Source organism: Lynx canadensis, chromosome A1 (genome assembly GCF_007474595.2).
Source record: "Lynx canadensis isolate LIC74 chromosome A1, mLynCan4.pri.v2, whole genome shotgun sequence".
NCBI lineage: Eukaryota > Metazoa > Chordata > Mammalia > Carnivora > Felidae > Lynx > Lynx canadensis.
The window spans coordinates 12,172,937-12,189,253 of NC_044303.2; the positions used below are offsets into that span (position 1 = coordinate 12,172,937).

The window sequence follows — 16,317 nt, forward strand, 5'->3', positions numbered from 1 at the left end:
CATCATGTTTTCCTCTTTTGGAATTTTTTTTTAATGTTTATTTATTTTTGAGAGAGAGAGAGAGCACACAAGCAAGCGGGGGAAGGGCAGAGAGAGAGGGAGACACAGAACTCGAAGTAGGCTCCAGGCTCTGAGCTGTCAGCACAGAGCCTGACACGGGGCTTGAACTCACGAACCATGAGATCGTGACCTGAGCCGAAGTCGGATGCTCAACCCACTGAGCTACCCAGGTGCCCCTCATGTCTTCCATTTGAATTAATTTCACATCAATTCTTTTTTCCTCACTAATATTACTAGAGGTAGGAGCTAATATTATTCTCATTTGGTAGATGAAGAAACTGTGGCACCAAGAAGTTACATAAAGTCATCCATAGTGACCAGGTGCCCATTAGGACAAAGGTGTTCCCAGCACCCATGCCTCCTGCTTTCTGGGGTTACTGTACAGGTCCGGCTTCTCTTTCTCCTGGAAACATCACTATTCCACTTGAGACAACGTTCCTTAGTTTTCAAGACCCATTTTCCCTGCAGAGGTTTACAGCTGCATGTAATTCATGTGTCAAGTTGTGTTATCCATGGGTTAGTCCACTTACACTGGAGAGACAGCACTATCTGTGCTATGGGTTGTCTCTTTGGAAACCCAGTTATTTGAGAAAACCTCAAACCACATGCAACCAAGCACCAAAAAAATTAATTTTTTCTCCTTAAAATGTCCCTTCCCTGTGCATTCACACAGCACAGTCAGTTCATCAATCTCTTTATGTAAATAACAGTCATGCAGCAAGGGAGGAGGTCTGTTTATTATTTTTGATCCTGTTTTGCTTCTGGCAAAATTTCACAAACAGCAGAAGTTGGCAGAACATTGATATTTTCTTCTGACTGGCTACTGTTCTCTAGCTGCAAGTGCAGAGTGCAACTGGGACTATTCTGGTCTAGGGGCCTCGGCTGTGACTGAGGTCAAAATTGCAAAATCTGGGGGAAAAAAATCTCCATATAGGACTTCTCTCTGGAAATAGAGACCCTGGTTTAATGCTTGCTTTCCTTCCACTATAGAACTGCTGTCTTTGGGATTTAGGGTCCAGGGAACAACGGTGGTTTGACCTAACTCCCACCTTGCTTCTTGTCTGCAAAGGCCTCCTGTGAAGGTTACAGGGGCCACCGAGAGAGGTGGGCCCTAGGAGCCCTGAGGAAACTTAGAGGAGGGAAGTGTTCTGCCTCCAAAACTTTCTAGGAGGAAGGGGCAGCATTTTGGAGGTTTGGAAGTAGGGAAAGGCGCTTGGGGGTGGAGGAATCTGTCCTCTCCCCCTGTTAGGCATGTTCCTACCTAACTATGCTAGATTCCTTGCCAAAGGCTGGAATGCTGCTGCCCTGACATTGACTTTGGACGGAGCATTCCTGATAAAGAGCAGCCAGCCCTCAAGAAGGCAGTGGGAGGGTAGTTAGTATATAGGACGGTTGCTCGGAGTTGCTGCTGGTTTTGGAGGCACAGGGAAGTCCTCCAACAACTTGAAGGGCGGGTGAGGAAGTAAGCACCAGCCAGGGCTAAAATGATGGAAAAAACCAAAACGAACAACCTTCTTTGGTTACAAGTAGACCATGACTACCTATAATTATAAGGGTGATGGGGTTGCACAGTGGTGAATAATGTGGGCTCCTGGGTCATACAGACTTGAGTTCAAAGCCCATCTCTGCCACCTACTTGCTGGGAGAAAAACACAGTAAACCCTTAAGCGTCAAGCCTTACCATATTTATTTTCCAGAGGAGTAAACCTAGGTTTCAGGTCTTCACAAAAATTAAATAAAACACCAATATATGTTGAAAATAGTCCCTGGAACATAATAGCGAGCCCTCAATAGGAGTAGCTATAGGTATTGTGTTACCATTTTTTAAATGTTGTAATGTTTCTAACCCTAAAATGTGTGTTATAAAAAGTCTAATCGCCACCCCAGACCCAAACCTTTTATATAAATGCACCAAAATGCTAATAAACTATGTGGACAGCCTGCCTCTCCATGGCCAACCCGGACTCCCACTTTCCTTTTCACGTGGGTGAGCCAGTGGAAATGGCATCCCTCAGCCCAGAGGTAAGGCTCCCGCACCCCCAGACCCAGCTGCACAGACTGCGAGAGAGGCGTGCCTGCGAGAGGCATGGCTGAGGGTTAATGAGCTGAGAAGAGCCTGTCACAACTCCTGCATTCTGGAACAAAGCAGTAAGCGTCACAGAACACAAGCTGCCAGTGTCCAGGGTCAGCCCTGCAGGAGTAACCAAAGGTGGAAGGAGGCGACCAAGTGACAGGAGAAACCTCACACGAACCAGGAACAGAATGGCTTCCTCAGAAACTGAACTGTAAAGCTGGAGGTGAGGAAGTAATTTTACTCTAAACAGAGGAGGGAAAGGAAAAAACTGGCCTCTGAAACCATCTCTATTCTACCGGTTAGTTAATGTTTAACAACCGCATTGCTCGCTACCAAGTTTCCTTATTCTGTCAAGTGCATCTGTGCTTTTCTACCCACTCAGGGAAATGTGCTGTTCCACACAATGCACCAAGTGAAAACTCCACGTCCAAAGGAATGACTCAGGAACGCAAGAGTAGAAATAATTCAAAGTAGGGCCACTTGCAGATGCATTGGTCAGGTCTCTGAAAGACAGATTCTAGGGGACAGAGCTTTGTCATCCACGATTATAATACCATTTTATGTAGGTATTCAAACAGCGAATGCATATGGAATTCCTACACAGACGGTCATGCACCATAACAATTAAGGGATTATTATTATCATAGTTTTTTCAGGGTTTCCAGGACGCCATATGCAGACATCAAATATTTTATCCTGTAAAGCAAGGCTTTTTCAAAGTTCAAGATTAACATTTAAGTCATGATGTATGAAGCAGGTACTAAATGAAATTTCTATTCTTTGTAGAGGAGTCTCTTACATGGAGCCTCCTAAGACTATACATGTTCCATACCCAAATACAGCAAAAAGCATTCTTGTTTATTTAATCCATTCAACTCCATAACAACAAACTTCACAAATGCTAATGACTGTATTCACGTGCAGTCTTTCATAGCCTAGGAATTCAATAGTGATGAAGATTATCCCTCAGTTAAAAGGAATGAAATCCCAGAGGAAATGGGCAATGGAAATTTCTTAAATAATTTGTTTGAATTAGTTTGAGAAAGGGTGCTGAGTTTTTAAATTACCAACTGGGCATTAGAAACTTTATCTACACTTTACAGCATTTCTTTTAACTCTTCTACACAAAGGCCATTAAATACGGGAAAATTTTTATAAAATTGGCAAGAATCTCCAAGTTAACTGCCCAGTTTAGAAAATCACAACAATTTGGGAAGGGGATTCAGACATCATAGATTCATTCATCAGGCACAGAGATATAACTCTACTACTGACTGGGTAGAGCCCTTGCTCCCAGGCTCCACACTGGTCATCTCCCTGGCCTTTCACTCTGGCCTATCTCTGATCAGAGCCTAGCCCCCTTCCTCCAGTTCTGCTGCTGTCCCTCAGCTTCAGAGTTTCCTACCAAGTGGTTCCAGGAGCCAGGAACACTTCCTGCCCAGAACAGTCTCTCTTATTTGCCAGGGGGTAGGGAACAACAGGCTTTGCTGTTTATCGATATGAGCTGAAACCTGGCCTAAACCCATCATTTCAGGTCAGTTCAGGGCAACTAAGAATAACCGCTGTACATTTATTACTAAGCAAACTGATGTTACTAAGTAAATGAAGTAAAGGAAACCACATTTGGGAAAAGCAGATTTCACTACAGCTTAAGATTAAAACAAAACAAAACGGCAAAACACCAAACCAAAAAAAAAAAATTGTTTTAAATTTTGTGATATTTTTTTAAGGACACAAAAATGTGGCAGTATGTATGCTTACCTTAGTCAACTTGGTATAAAGTGTATTAGTTATTCTTCATTTAATGATACAGCGCCTTGAAGGGCTATACGTACATGGATGTTTGTTTAATATATTTATTTTTCTTATATCTAGCACTTAGTATGTTCCGGATACTGTACTCAGTGTTTAACTGTATTATCACATTTAATCCTTACAGTAAGTCTGAGATAGTAACAGCAGGTGGAATGGAGTACTAATGGCGAGGTTGGGAGTGTAGAGGGAAGGGGTGTTAGTGGATCTTCCTACTCAAAAGAGATCAATGGTAAAAGTGACGGTGATTTGATTACTAAGAACTTGCTCTACACAACACATGCTTTTACAAAGGTGCAAACAGTAAGGCTTTGCAATGGATTTCATTCTCTATTTTGGGAAATGCATTTAGGAGGAAATGTTTTATGTCCTTGAAAGCATCTGGGAGAGATTTAAGGTCCTCTGTTAAGAACTCCAGTCTTATTTAGGGGGGAATGGTTAGAATACCATTATCACTGGGATTGTGAATCTTTCTTATTTCCTATAATAATTTTAAATACTATAAATAATACTGGGGTAGTAAAATATGCTTTTATGACTATCATACTTTTTCTCAGTGTGTCATTTGGTGAATACAAGGGTATGTGAATTACTACCATTCACTTATCAAGACTGAATATTCATCCAAGATTCTTGCCATCCATATGTATGATTTTTAAAATAAGCTAGAAAGAGGAGACTTGGAATGCAGAAAGAGAAAACCTTCTTTAGCTCAAAATACTGACATGTATATTAGTTACTTGCGACGGCCTAGTTTCTTTACAATCCCTACCCTTTTCCTTTACACTGTTCACGCCTGTGTTTTATCAGAGTGTTACAGAGGCAAGGCAATGCAAATCATTGGTATTTTAGTCAGCTCTGCCTCTGTCAGACTTTAAAAATTGTCAGGATTCCCACGTCTTGTGGGGAAATCATTTGAGACTACGGCCAGACATTTTGGATTTTTGTTGTTGTTGTTGATTTCCTTTTTTTTTAAATAGCAATAGCATGTTCTGTAATTTTCAGTTATCTTGCAACCATTCCATTTATTTATTTCTTTTTGAGAGAGAGTGAGGGAGCAGGGGAGGGGTACAGAGAGGGAGGTTGAGTCCCAAGCAGGCCTGCATTGTCAGTGCAAAGCCCCACACGGGGCTTGAACTAAGCTGGAATCAAGAGTTGGATGCTCAAATGACTCAGCCACCCAAGTACCCACTGGGTATGCTCCATTAATTGAGCCCATTGCTCCACTAAATTCCTTTAAATTCTAAATTAAAAAGAGACAGAGACACAGAGAGACAGACAGACAGAGAGAGAGAATTCAGGAACTCAGGTCTTTTCAAACAACAGTGTACAACTTTTCCTGCCCTAGGCTGTACCGTTCTATAGTGATTGCTGTGGTCCCATGTGACTTTACATGGGGGTTTGGCTACACAGTAAGGCTGATTTCCCATGCATTCTGTGGTAACTTTTCTACATTTTGTGGATTATCTCCAAAAGCATCATTCATAATGCAAATGCTATGTACTATCTCTTTGCGAGCATGAGGAAAAGTACCTTAAGAATATGTTTTCAGGCTTCCTGAGAAACTTGTAAGTTGCTTATACAACTAAACAAACAAGCTTTATTAATTAAAATGACCTATTACCTATTAGTTCATTTTATTCTGTCATACTGGCAGAGACTTCATACATGAAGTATGAACATAAACCAGAGATACATTTAGATCATGAAGTCGGAAATGGACTTTGAGCCACACTCATCAATGCCTGAGTCTCAGAGAGTCCATATCCCACGTCACAGCCAAGGAGAATCTGACACTACTGAAGGGTTTCCTTTTTCTTTCCTGTGGGGCAACTCCACTTTGCAGTAATGGAATATCGTGAATTAGCTGAGATAATAGCAGACCCCTTTGGAATTTGCCCAGGGCTTCAGCTTTATCATAGGTGAGACGAATGAGAGCCAAAAAGCAATAATCTCTTTTTTCTGGACTAGCAGTACCTATCGTGTAGAGTTATTTGAAGACTGGTTGTATTCTTGGTAGAATTATTAACCCTGCCCATATACCTACTCCTTCAGTTTTCTGCCTGGCAAGCATATAGGGGCCACCTAAACAGGTAAGAATCTTCCTTTATTTGTTAATTTTTATAAAGAGCTGTCAATCTTGTCTTTACACCCAGCTGATTTTTAGAGTACATGGAGCTGGCCTTATTTGAAAACAAAAAATATTTACAATTTACTCTCAAAATATAACCTCAAACTATCTATTGCCCAATCCATGCAAGAAATATAGTCAAAGAGAATTATCCGAATGAGCCACAGGTCCTGAAGCTTCCTCAATCAGCTTTTCCAAAATGCGTTCCCCAGGGAACATGATTTTATAAGATGTCACTTCCTGGTATCCGGTGAAAAATGGATTCATGGTGAAATACACCAGTTTGAACAAAGTTAAATTACTTTCCGCAGGATTTCTCTGGGCCTTTCATAAGTGTGAATTTCCAAAAAGGGAAAGAGGATATAGCATTTCTCAAATTACTTAACCACAGAAACATTTCTCCCCTGAATATCTAACAGGACTAGTGTTCTGTGAAGCCAAATGAGAAACTATCTCTAGACAGCTTCCATGCTATTTCAAGATTAAGAAGAATCAGGTTGCATACCTGAACCTCCTTGTTTTGAGCCACTCACCCCATCCCCAAATATTTTTACTGAATTATAATTTGTTATTATGCCCCTGGTTTCACTGCAGGATCCTACAGGAAACTTGCAATTGAATTCACTGCAGGAAATGTTTAATTTATCTACTACATCTCCATATTGTAGTGTCCCCTTTATGAGATCTGTATGAAACTGCTCTCATATATCAAGTTCTGGGGAGAAAACTCTCCCAAACATCAAGTCCCAGGAAAAGCTGCGCTGGTGTGTTTTCACCATGGCAAATCTTCCCCTGATCGTGTTTTCCTCTTTGCTTAGATTAGGGAAGCTCAGGCTAAATTTAAAGCCCACTTTTAATAATTATTTAGCACCTTACGTTTCATATTTTATGTAATATCTCTTTAATATATTAAAGGGATGTAATATAATCCCTTTATTATATTAATTAACCTATATTTTTCTCTTCATCAGATTTGTCTTTTAATAACCTTCACAGAGTTGTATATTCTTTTATACACTACATCAAATCCTTTAGATAATGCATTAGAATGTAAATTAATCTATGATGTCTTTACCCACATGAAAATCATATTCACACTGCCCCTTAGGAGACAGATAATGATTTTCACATGATCCTTACTTCATTCAAATATCAGATATGCAACTCGTGGTCTCCTATCTTCTTGTATCTTCTTCCTAGACTTACCACTGGGTTCGCATAGTTAATGAAATGCACAAGGCACATGTTCATTCATGACCCATCGCCATGAAATCCCAACTGATATGTTTCCTTCTGTATAGAGGTTTACCAAAACCCACTTTTCATTTTCTCTCTGTCTAAATTTTTTCGGGTCACCTGAAGAGCTAGAAGCACTGCCCATGACTAGGTGGCTAAGGAAATGAGGAACCTTGCTTTGTAAGAGTGGACCAGCATCGAGAATTTACAAAGAACTAAACACTGACTGGAGAGAAGAGGAGAAAAAAATGAATCTCTACTCACTGAAAATAATATCACATAATCCAGATTTGGCAATTACCTGCATCTGGGATGTGTGTTTATAAAATTAGAGCTAATAAAAGCAGTGACGTGCAGCTATGGATGTCTCAATTTGGTTAAAATTAAACTCTCAGGTTTTACATATCATTCTTTGCTAATTCCCTTCTAGTACTTATTTCTTAACTGCTTTTTAAAATGTTATGCAAAGTTCATTGACTTAATTCTCCCAACAGATTTTCCTGTAATTTTCGGTTAAACAGTACCCTTTATGTACAGGTCCTTCGGTCACCAGCACTGAACAGAAAGAGGCTCTGATTCATGAAATGTGAATTTCTGACAGTTGCCACTTTTTTAAAAAAGAACTTGAGCAATACAGGACTGATGCATTCTCACCCTGTTTTCTGTGTTCCATCTGTTTTTCTGCCAGTGTTTCTACCCTCCATTTCTGAAAGTGGTTGGGTAAGAAAATACTGGACATGGAGAAAGGGCAATTCTCAAAGAATAAATGATTGTTTAATTTCCGCTGACGCTATCCAGTTGGGGGGCTGGGGCTCTCCCACCAGGATGAGCAAGGCTACCACTTAGGTCGGGCAAATTCCCAAGATGCCATGTGGCCCGATGGAGTAATGAGAGACAGACAGCACATCACTAATACCCAGTTCCATTCCCTGGGAGCAGAAGGAAGGCAGTTTACTCCACTCTGGTTAAGTTCAACTCAGATGTGATCCTTAAAAATAGTCTCAGATAAAAAGTCAATGAGGGACACCAAGGTGGCTCAGTCGTTTGAGCATTGAACTCTTGATTTCGGCTCAGGTCCTGATCTCATGGTTCGTGAGTTCGAATCCTATATGGGGCTCGGCGCTAAACGCAGAGCATGCTTAAGATTCTCTCTTTCCCTTTCTCTCTGCCCCTCTACCACTCGCTTGCTCTCTTTCAAAAATAAATAAAAGTCAAAGAAAATGCAAATCTGACTTTCACTAATTCTCTTGGTTATGAAATTTTCTACATTTTGCATTTTCTGTCAAGAAAAGACGTCTTTCTGTGAGCACAGGGGCACACTCACACGGACATTCTTTGCAATAGGCCAGGCACTGCAATACCTCCATTTCACAATCCTGGACTCTAGAGAAAGAAAGGTGGTTTTTTTTTTTTTTTTACAGTTTCTTTATAATTATAGGTAGTAATGATATTTAAATAGTCCCCAAGACTGGCTGTCCTAACGTGTCCATTAAATTGATAATGAGAGCATTAAACAGGTATCAAAGAAACATGTCCAGGTAGGTATTAAATGACATAATAAGAAAAACAGAAATAAGAACTGCCTCTCTTTCTTAACATAATACCTGTGATCATGAATCCCAGAATTTTAGACATGATGGGAACCTCACGTTTGTTTAATCCAAACCCTTTATTTTATGGAGGAAGGAAAGAATGCCCAGAGAAGTTGTAGCGTGCCCCAGAGCACACAATTAATTAGTGACAGCCGTAGAACTAAAATCTGACTTCCACTGTAATAATTTCCTTGACAAGTTGTAGAAAAATTATAAGCCACTGATTTATTCTACATTAGAAAGCTGCTCTGTTTTCTTTTCAACTTATTATTTTAGGTTTAAGGAGTCCCTGCTTTGCACACTCTTGTTCAAGGAGTTACTGACTCAACCAGAGAGAGGACCTGAGAACCAGAATAAACTTTAGAAACCAGAGACTGACCATCTCATTTTCTCATCAAGAAACAAAGGCCAAGTAAGGTTCTGAAACTTGCCATAGTGAAAGAATGAGAGGGGGTCTAAATAAGAGCCTGCATCCTGGTCTCCTTTTTTTCTGGTTCAGTGAACTTGACTACAATCAGGTCCATATCATGCCATTTTCAGCATTCAAAATAATTTTTAAAAAATAGTACAATAGCAAGATGAATTCTTCCACAAAGCAAATAATCACATTTATGTATTTGCCTAGATTTGGATTTTCCAGATAGCATATGCATGAGTATATAAGCTTTCAACATGGTGCACCTGTAGCCAATGCATCATAGCTATCAAATGACAAGAGATCCCAATTCTCCCTTCCTGTGGCCTAACATACTCTTCCTCCACCTCCCCAGCATCCCCCCTCTTGTCCATTCCCAAGTGCCTGTTACTGAGGCAAATAAAGACCATTATTATTTCCATTCTCTCTCCATACAACAATTTACCCATTGATGCAGCGAGATTGTGGGGTAGGGATTCTGGGCAGTGTGACTGATGATAAACTTTCACTTTGCAAAGCAATCCTCTATTTTAAACTTCTCTTCTCTTTTAACTGGACTTAAAACTCCAGAACTATAAAGAAGGCTAAGAGAAATAATGCATGTGTATTTTGGAACATACCCTAAGATGAGCAAGTTTAGATTCATCCTGGGTTTGAGCAACTAATTCTGATCCTATGCATCATCAAAGATTCCTTTATTTCTCCTCTTTGTTTTCCTTCTCATGAGTGCATCTGCTGTTGAATCATGTCCATGCCATTCAATGATTAGCTCACTATAATGAGGTCAGTGGGGAGCAACTTACTCTTGTTTGCACTGTTCCCAACAACCATGAGAGATTATGATCATCAGTAATAATGCCCCAAATTATAATGATACAATGCTAAATTCTCCATGAAAGATCTACGATAGAGTAAACAATTTTACTGATGTTGCTGTCATTTCAAGATACCGCTATGTGAACTACAAAAAATAATGGTGCTATTAATTTAATACGCACTTGATAAACTTTAACTGAATGATTATAGGTCATCAGTAAAATAACTTGACATCATGCATTATTGGATACTAGCTGTTCAAGGAAGGTAAAACACACAGCACTTTGCTTCCATTAGCGAAATAAAACCTGACTGGAAATAGCATTGTGAGTGACCGATTCTGATTCTGTCATATGGTTTGTTGCTGCATTCCGAGTAGAAAAGACTGAAATGACTTTGGCATATTACAAAATCTAAAATAAATCTCAAGTTCAATACTTCAACCTTCATTATAAAAACCAGAAACAGTTTAGTGTATTGCAGAGTATGGGCTTCAGAGTTATATTAAAATACTAGCACCTACTATGTAAACTGTAAGAAGTTACTTGACCTCTATGTGTCTCTGTTTTCCTGCCTTTAAAATGGGTATGATAATAGTATGTGCTCACTTAGAAGATTTTTTTGAGGGTAAAATAAATTGAAATATATATATATATATATATATATATATATATATATATGGCTCCCGGAGTAGTGCTTGAAACATTATAAATGCTCAGTCAATATTCTCTACTCTTACCCAGGAAATTTTGCTTCTGCTATCATAATGTCTTACTATATCATTGTATAATATCAACAAATGATGAGTTCTCAATGGCTGGACTATTGGAATTTCTTCATGCTTCCCTATGATCTTCATGATCACTCTTAATTTCTAGGCATACATTGCTTTCAAACACTCTGTTGCCCAGCACAAAAAGGTGAGAATGCTCACATATTCTATTTAGGCAAAAGAAACATAGACTCAGAGTATCCTTTCAACGATCACGCATGTGTTCACAACTTCAAATCCTCAGTAGGAATATAACTTTCATCCAAAAAACACATAAAGAATTTTAATGAAATCAATCGTTGTAAATACATTTAAGGAGATCTGCAAAACAACTTCAAACTATTTCTATATGCAGTGTTTCTAACATAATGCACTTCACATGCATGCTGAAGAACATTTAACGAGCATAGATGATAAAGCATCATCAAACATTTGCCAAGCTCCTGCATCCATAGCGATGATGGCATCTGGCAAAGCACCATTGTCAGAAATCTCTAAAGCTTTAGCTGGTTTTTATTCTAAGACTAATGTATTTTTAAATCAAGCCACAGGGAAATAATTACTTTTGTTTCTATTCAATCAAGACCTGCACACAGAGTTTATGGAATGACATAATATCCTTCCTGAAATCAGACTGGTATGTAGGACCAGTATCCTTCACACATAACCAGTTCCTGAACCTTTACAAACAAATCCTAATTTCCAAGGAAACAATCTCATCAACTGCTACTCGCTAGAATACATATTGTTCCTTTTGGAAACATTACAATAAGATTTTCACGATTACAAACCCCAACTTCCCTTCTAAAATTCAATAAAATCTTAAACTCATTTATTTAAGTGGAAATTGTGTTTGTATAATGGCTCTAGAAATTCCCGGTAAATTTCATATCACCAATATAATAATTTAGTTATTGGGTTTCTTGTTTTGTGTTTTTGTTTTTGTTTAGCCCAGGAGGGGCGTGGTCATAAACTTCATAAACTTATTGTGATGATGTGGGTGTATGTGTGTGTCTTTTAAATGAACACCAGTTAGGAGTCTCTTAGGAATGTTCATTTTCGAGCTTCTACAGACCAACCCTAAGATGAGAAGCATGTTTTAACTATTTTTGGAGAATGAGGAGTTTTAGTGATGTCCAGGCTGTTGACCTATTTTTTAATTTTTATTTATTAATTTTTTTTGTAGAGAATAAAAAGGAACATCTAGCAGCTTGTAATCAATATCCTTTCCTCTGGGCTTAGGAAGCGGCTGCTTCCAAGCGCATGTCACAAGCTTTGTTTTGAACTTAGCAGACACCTTTACCCTTCACCAGAAAAACAGTATCAACAAATCAGAGACTACTGACATAAACATACAAATAGAGAATGCGAGTCTGGTTGTCAGCCCAGTGGCCTTAAGAATAGAATTCTAACTTTCCCCTGTGGCTAACAATGTTATAAAGAATCTGGGCGGGGTACAAATGAGTCCCCCCTCTCTACCCTCCCTCCAATGAAATAAACAAATGTCCAAGTTTTAAATGTGACACAGTGTGAGGAAGCGGCAGAAAAGCTCCCAAAACACACACCGAGTAAACCTGCCTCATTTATTGTGTAGACGCACATAAATTTTGGAAATGCAGGATTCGCCGTCCTACCGTGAAGTTTTCCGGGCACTTGAAGTTGAGTTATGTGGCAGCTAAGCGCTGTCACTGTTTGTTTAAAACTGCTGCCTAAAGTTATTTCTAAAAGTTAGGTGCAGCGTGGCATAGAAATCCATGTATTGTAAAGTGAAAACAACAATGTAAAAAACTGGGTTAGCATGAAATAGAGCCAACAGAAATCAGAATTAGCAACAGCCTTCCTCTACCGGCCACTCACCTTGTTGAATTTTAGTCACTAGCTGATGGCGTGCTAGAATCCGGCTCATCCTGTAAGGAGAGCGCCTCGCAGTCTGATCAAATCGCAAGTACATCTCCTGGCCCTCAGGTGTCATGGAATTTAGATAGTAGCAGCCTGAAGCTGGGGTCCTGGGTCCCTGACTGAACATCTCGGCAGATTTCCCTTTTGCCACCTCAGTCTGCCCTGTGGCTGTTCCCGGCTGTCTCCAGTCTCAGTAAGGGAGCGAGGCACCGAGCCCGGCGGAGCTCCACACACCAGGCGATTTTTAAAAAGAAGAAGGAGTGCCAAAAGCCACAACTCAGAATTCCAACCCCCGGCCTTCACGTGACCTCGAGCAGCCAATCAGAAGAAGAAAGGAGAACGGGACCGTAAGCAGTCAGCCCCCAGCCCCCTAGACGGGCAGTTCCAGCAGCTCTGATCCCCCCACGGTGCTGAAGGCAAATGCCAGCGTTTGCGGTGCCTCAGAGCTGACTAAGCGCCAGGAAGCAGCGCTCACTAAACGAGTTAAAAAGAGAAAGGTAGAAGAAAAGGCAGTAGAAGAAAACTGAGCCCTGGGCATAGATTTCCTTGGAGGCTGTAAAAGTTACAGAAAGCACGTTTGCTTTCTCCAAAGGCAGCTGCAGACAGGTAACAAATGGGTGTGATAAACGTCTCCAACGAAAAACTACTCCAAATAAGCATCAACAGCTGAGTATGCTAGCACCCTTCCTTACAAAGAATGAATCAAATAAAGCTCTTCCAGTGAAAAATAAACTTTCAAGTGCTTTAACACCCAGAGTAAATACACTACAGACTCCTGACCTTCTGCAGTGGGAGGCTGAGAGCTCTTACAGATGACTGGGAGAGGCAAAGGGCATACACATATTTGTTAAGTATCTATTTCCCTTTAATTTTTCGACACCCCCAATAGTTAATCGCCAAGAAGCAAAATAGTCATGAAGAACCGATTACATTTAAGACACTGCCACGCATCACTGGAAAGATTCAGATTTATGCTGCCAAGCTGCTAAGGACCAGAAGAGAAGTTACGCAAAAGCTTAAGGCTTTCACAAACCTTATGTAAGAGGTGTCTCAAAAAAGACACAAAGACAATGTTGGGGGAGCGATATTATTTTCGACTGGGGTGATCGTAGCGGGGCGCACAGAGAAGACATTTGGGTGGGCTTTAAAAAAATGAGTGCGATTCTGACAAACAGAGCCTGAGGAGGTCTTTGCACTAGGGTCTATGCCCACACGTGTGGAGATCAGGAATCAGAGTATGTGTTTAAGGAAACTGTGAATAATTCCATTTGGCCATTTCCAAGTATACATATGGGAGTAATTAGAATTTTCCCCCATATTTTTCCGCTTTAATATTATTTGATGTGAAGAGAAAAAGTCCATAGAAAACATTGTTGAATTCTGAGCCTGGGGCTAAATGAATAAAGTTCTTTGAAAAAGAAGCATATGGCCAAGTTGTTCTTACATTTGGCTGGCTGAAACTGAAACAGCCTGGCCTGTGATTTATAGTCTTAATGATGAAAAAACTCTCAAAAGTTTAACAGGACTTAACTTAGGACCCCAATTCTTGTTACTGTGGCTAACGGTGGTCAGCCCTAACGCTCTTCCCTGTGGGAATTTTTGCTGGCCTGATTCTGACCAGTGGCAGCTCACCTCGCATGACTATCCTATTACGTAAATGAACAGAGCCTACGGTAGAATATACACTCTCTCATGGCAATTGTGAACCTCTTCCGATAGCTATGCAAGAGTAGCCAAGCATTAGGGTTTCAATAGCATCACAGTAGAAGAGGAAAGATCTCAATGGATTATTTTGTTCCCTTTCCATTCTTATTTAGGGTTTGATCAGAGTTTTGCTATTCCAGGGCATCTTTTGTGGAAGGTGAAAGGGATCTAAGGTCTAGTGGCCCTGGTATGCCAAAAGCATGGGCAGTAATGGTAGACAGGTTTAGCATTACACTTCAGTATTAGATCCTGTAATTTAATCGAATTAAATTCAAATCACATCAGAATCCAAGCTCAGGTCCAGCTCTGGATGCCCTCTGATGGAGAGGTCAATGCCAGCTACTTGGTGCACGTGCTTTTGTTTTGATAGGCCACCATTAGGGACATCAGTGCCATTAAACATGTGTTCAAGCCAGACAACTAGCAGTTATCACTTTTTCACTGGGAGAGAATGGAAGGAGAATGGAGAGAGAAAGACCATGAACTTAGCAACTTGGGATACGTTCCAAAAGCTAAGCAAGGGGAAGGTAAAGGCTGGAAATAAAATCTACTTGTTTTATAGCTGTGAATAACACTTAAAGATTGGCCATACCCAATGCCAGGCTGGTAGTTCATTATTGACTTGGCTACATTTTAAAAATAAATGGAATGAGCCTCTCTGAGAAGCACTGCAGTGTATCATGGCCAGTTTAGTATTAAAAAAAAAAAAAAATCACAGTGCCTCCATTCTGCACTGAAAGTCCCAAGGTGTTTTGTTCTGAAAACATCAAGATCATAAACATGTATTCTTTGATATATATGTAAACAGATGCAACAACATGAAACATAGTATTTCATAAGAGATTGGCAATGAAGGACAAGAATTAAATGTAAATTAAGGGAAAAAAGGAATTTCTATTCCCTGATTAAAACAAAGACAACTTAGAAGAAAGCCTAATTTTTCTAAAAATCAGTTTAAGTTTTAATAAGGGGATCTGTGAAGGATTACATATCAGCATTTCTGTCTTCTCTATCATGACAAGTTTGATTTTATGGTTCAAGTAGTAGCTATAAATCCATGTGACTGCTCACCATGTTTTTGTCATTTCAAATGTCCAAAATACCATATTTAAAGCAGCTAAGTAACACTTTTCTCATTAGCACCGTTAATGCCTTGTTTTATGCTAATGTATTGCTATGAAATCCACACCCTTTTAATGAATATTTTTTTCATTATTTAGTCCTAGTGATCAAATAATTACCACTGGGTGGGCAGCTCTTTCTGTTTGTTGTAAATGTAAAAGTGAGAAATTGCTAATAATCTTCCTTGGGCTGATACTGTCTCCATTCAACTAGTTGAGAGAATTCTTTGTCTTTACTGGTGAGTGAGAGAGGTCCAAAGAAATCAGAGAGAAGGAGAAAGTGCTGAACACCCAAGTGTATCTTTCAAGACTAATGCTGAATTCCTTCCTTTCTAATTCCTTTTAAAAATGGAGAAAATGGGTGCGTGGGTGGCTCAGTTGGTTGAGCGTCCAACTCTTGATTTCGGCTCAGGTCATGATCTCAAGGTTCATGATTTTGAGCCCCACGTCAAGCTCGGTGCTGTCAGCGTGGAATCTGCTTGGGATTCTCTCTCTCTCCCTCTCTCTCTGCCCTTCCCCTTCTCTCTCTCTCTCTCAAAATAAATAAAATAAACTTTAAAAATAAATAAATAAAAATTAAAAAATAAAAATGAGGGAAATGGATGCTGCTAGTTTTTAGTTTTCACCTCTTTTCCTCTTTCCTAATTTGGTCAAGAGCAATCTTCACTTAGACTATTTCGGGGTT

General features: G+C 39.8%; 1 protein-coding gene across 4 annotated transcripts in view; it reads right to left on the bottom strand.

Annotated features, from left to right (window-relative positions):
• Positions 1-16,317, bottom strand: part of STARD13 (StAR related lipid transfer domain containing 13) — a 237,237-nt gene that overhangs the window by 168,824 nt on the left and 52,096 nt on the right. The window contains exon 1 of one of the 4 annotated variants that reach the window (XM_030308962.1): positions 12,766-13,081. The exons of 2 other annotated variants lie outside the window; for them this stretch is intronic. In XM_030308962.1, coding sequence (XP_030164822.1) covers positions 12,766-12,934 — 169 coding nt within the window. In that variant the 5' untranslated portion in view covers positions 12,935-13,081. Of the gene's footprint in view, positions 1-12,765; positions 13,082-16,317 lie in introns of those variants that run through there. One more of the 4 variants, XM_030308978.1, reaches the window with a different exon arrangement.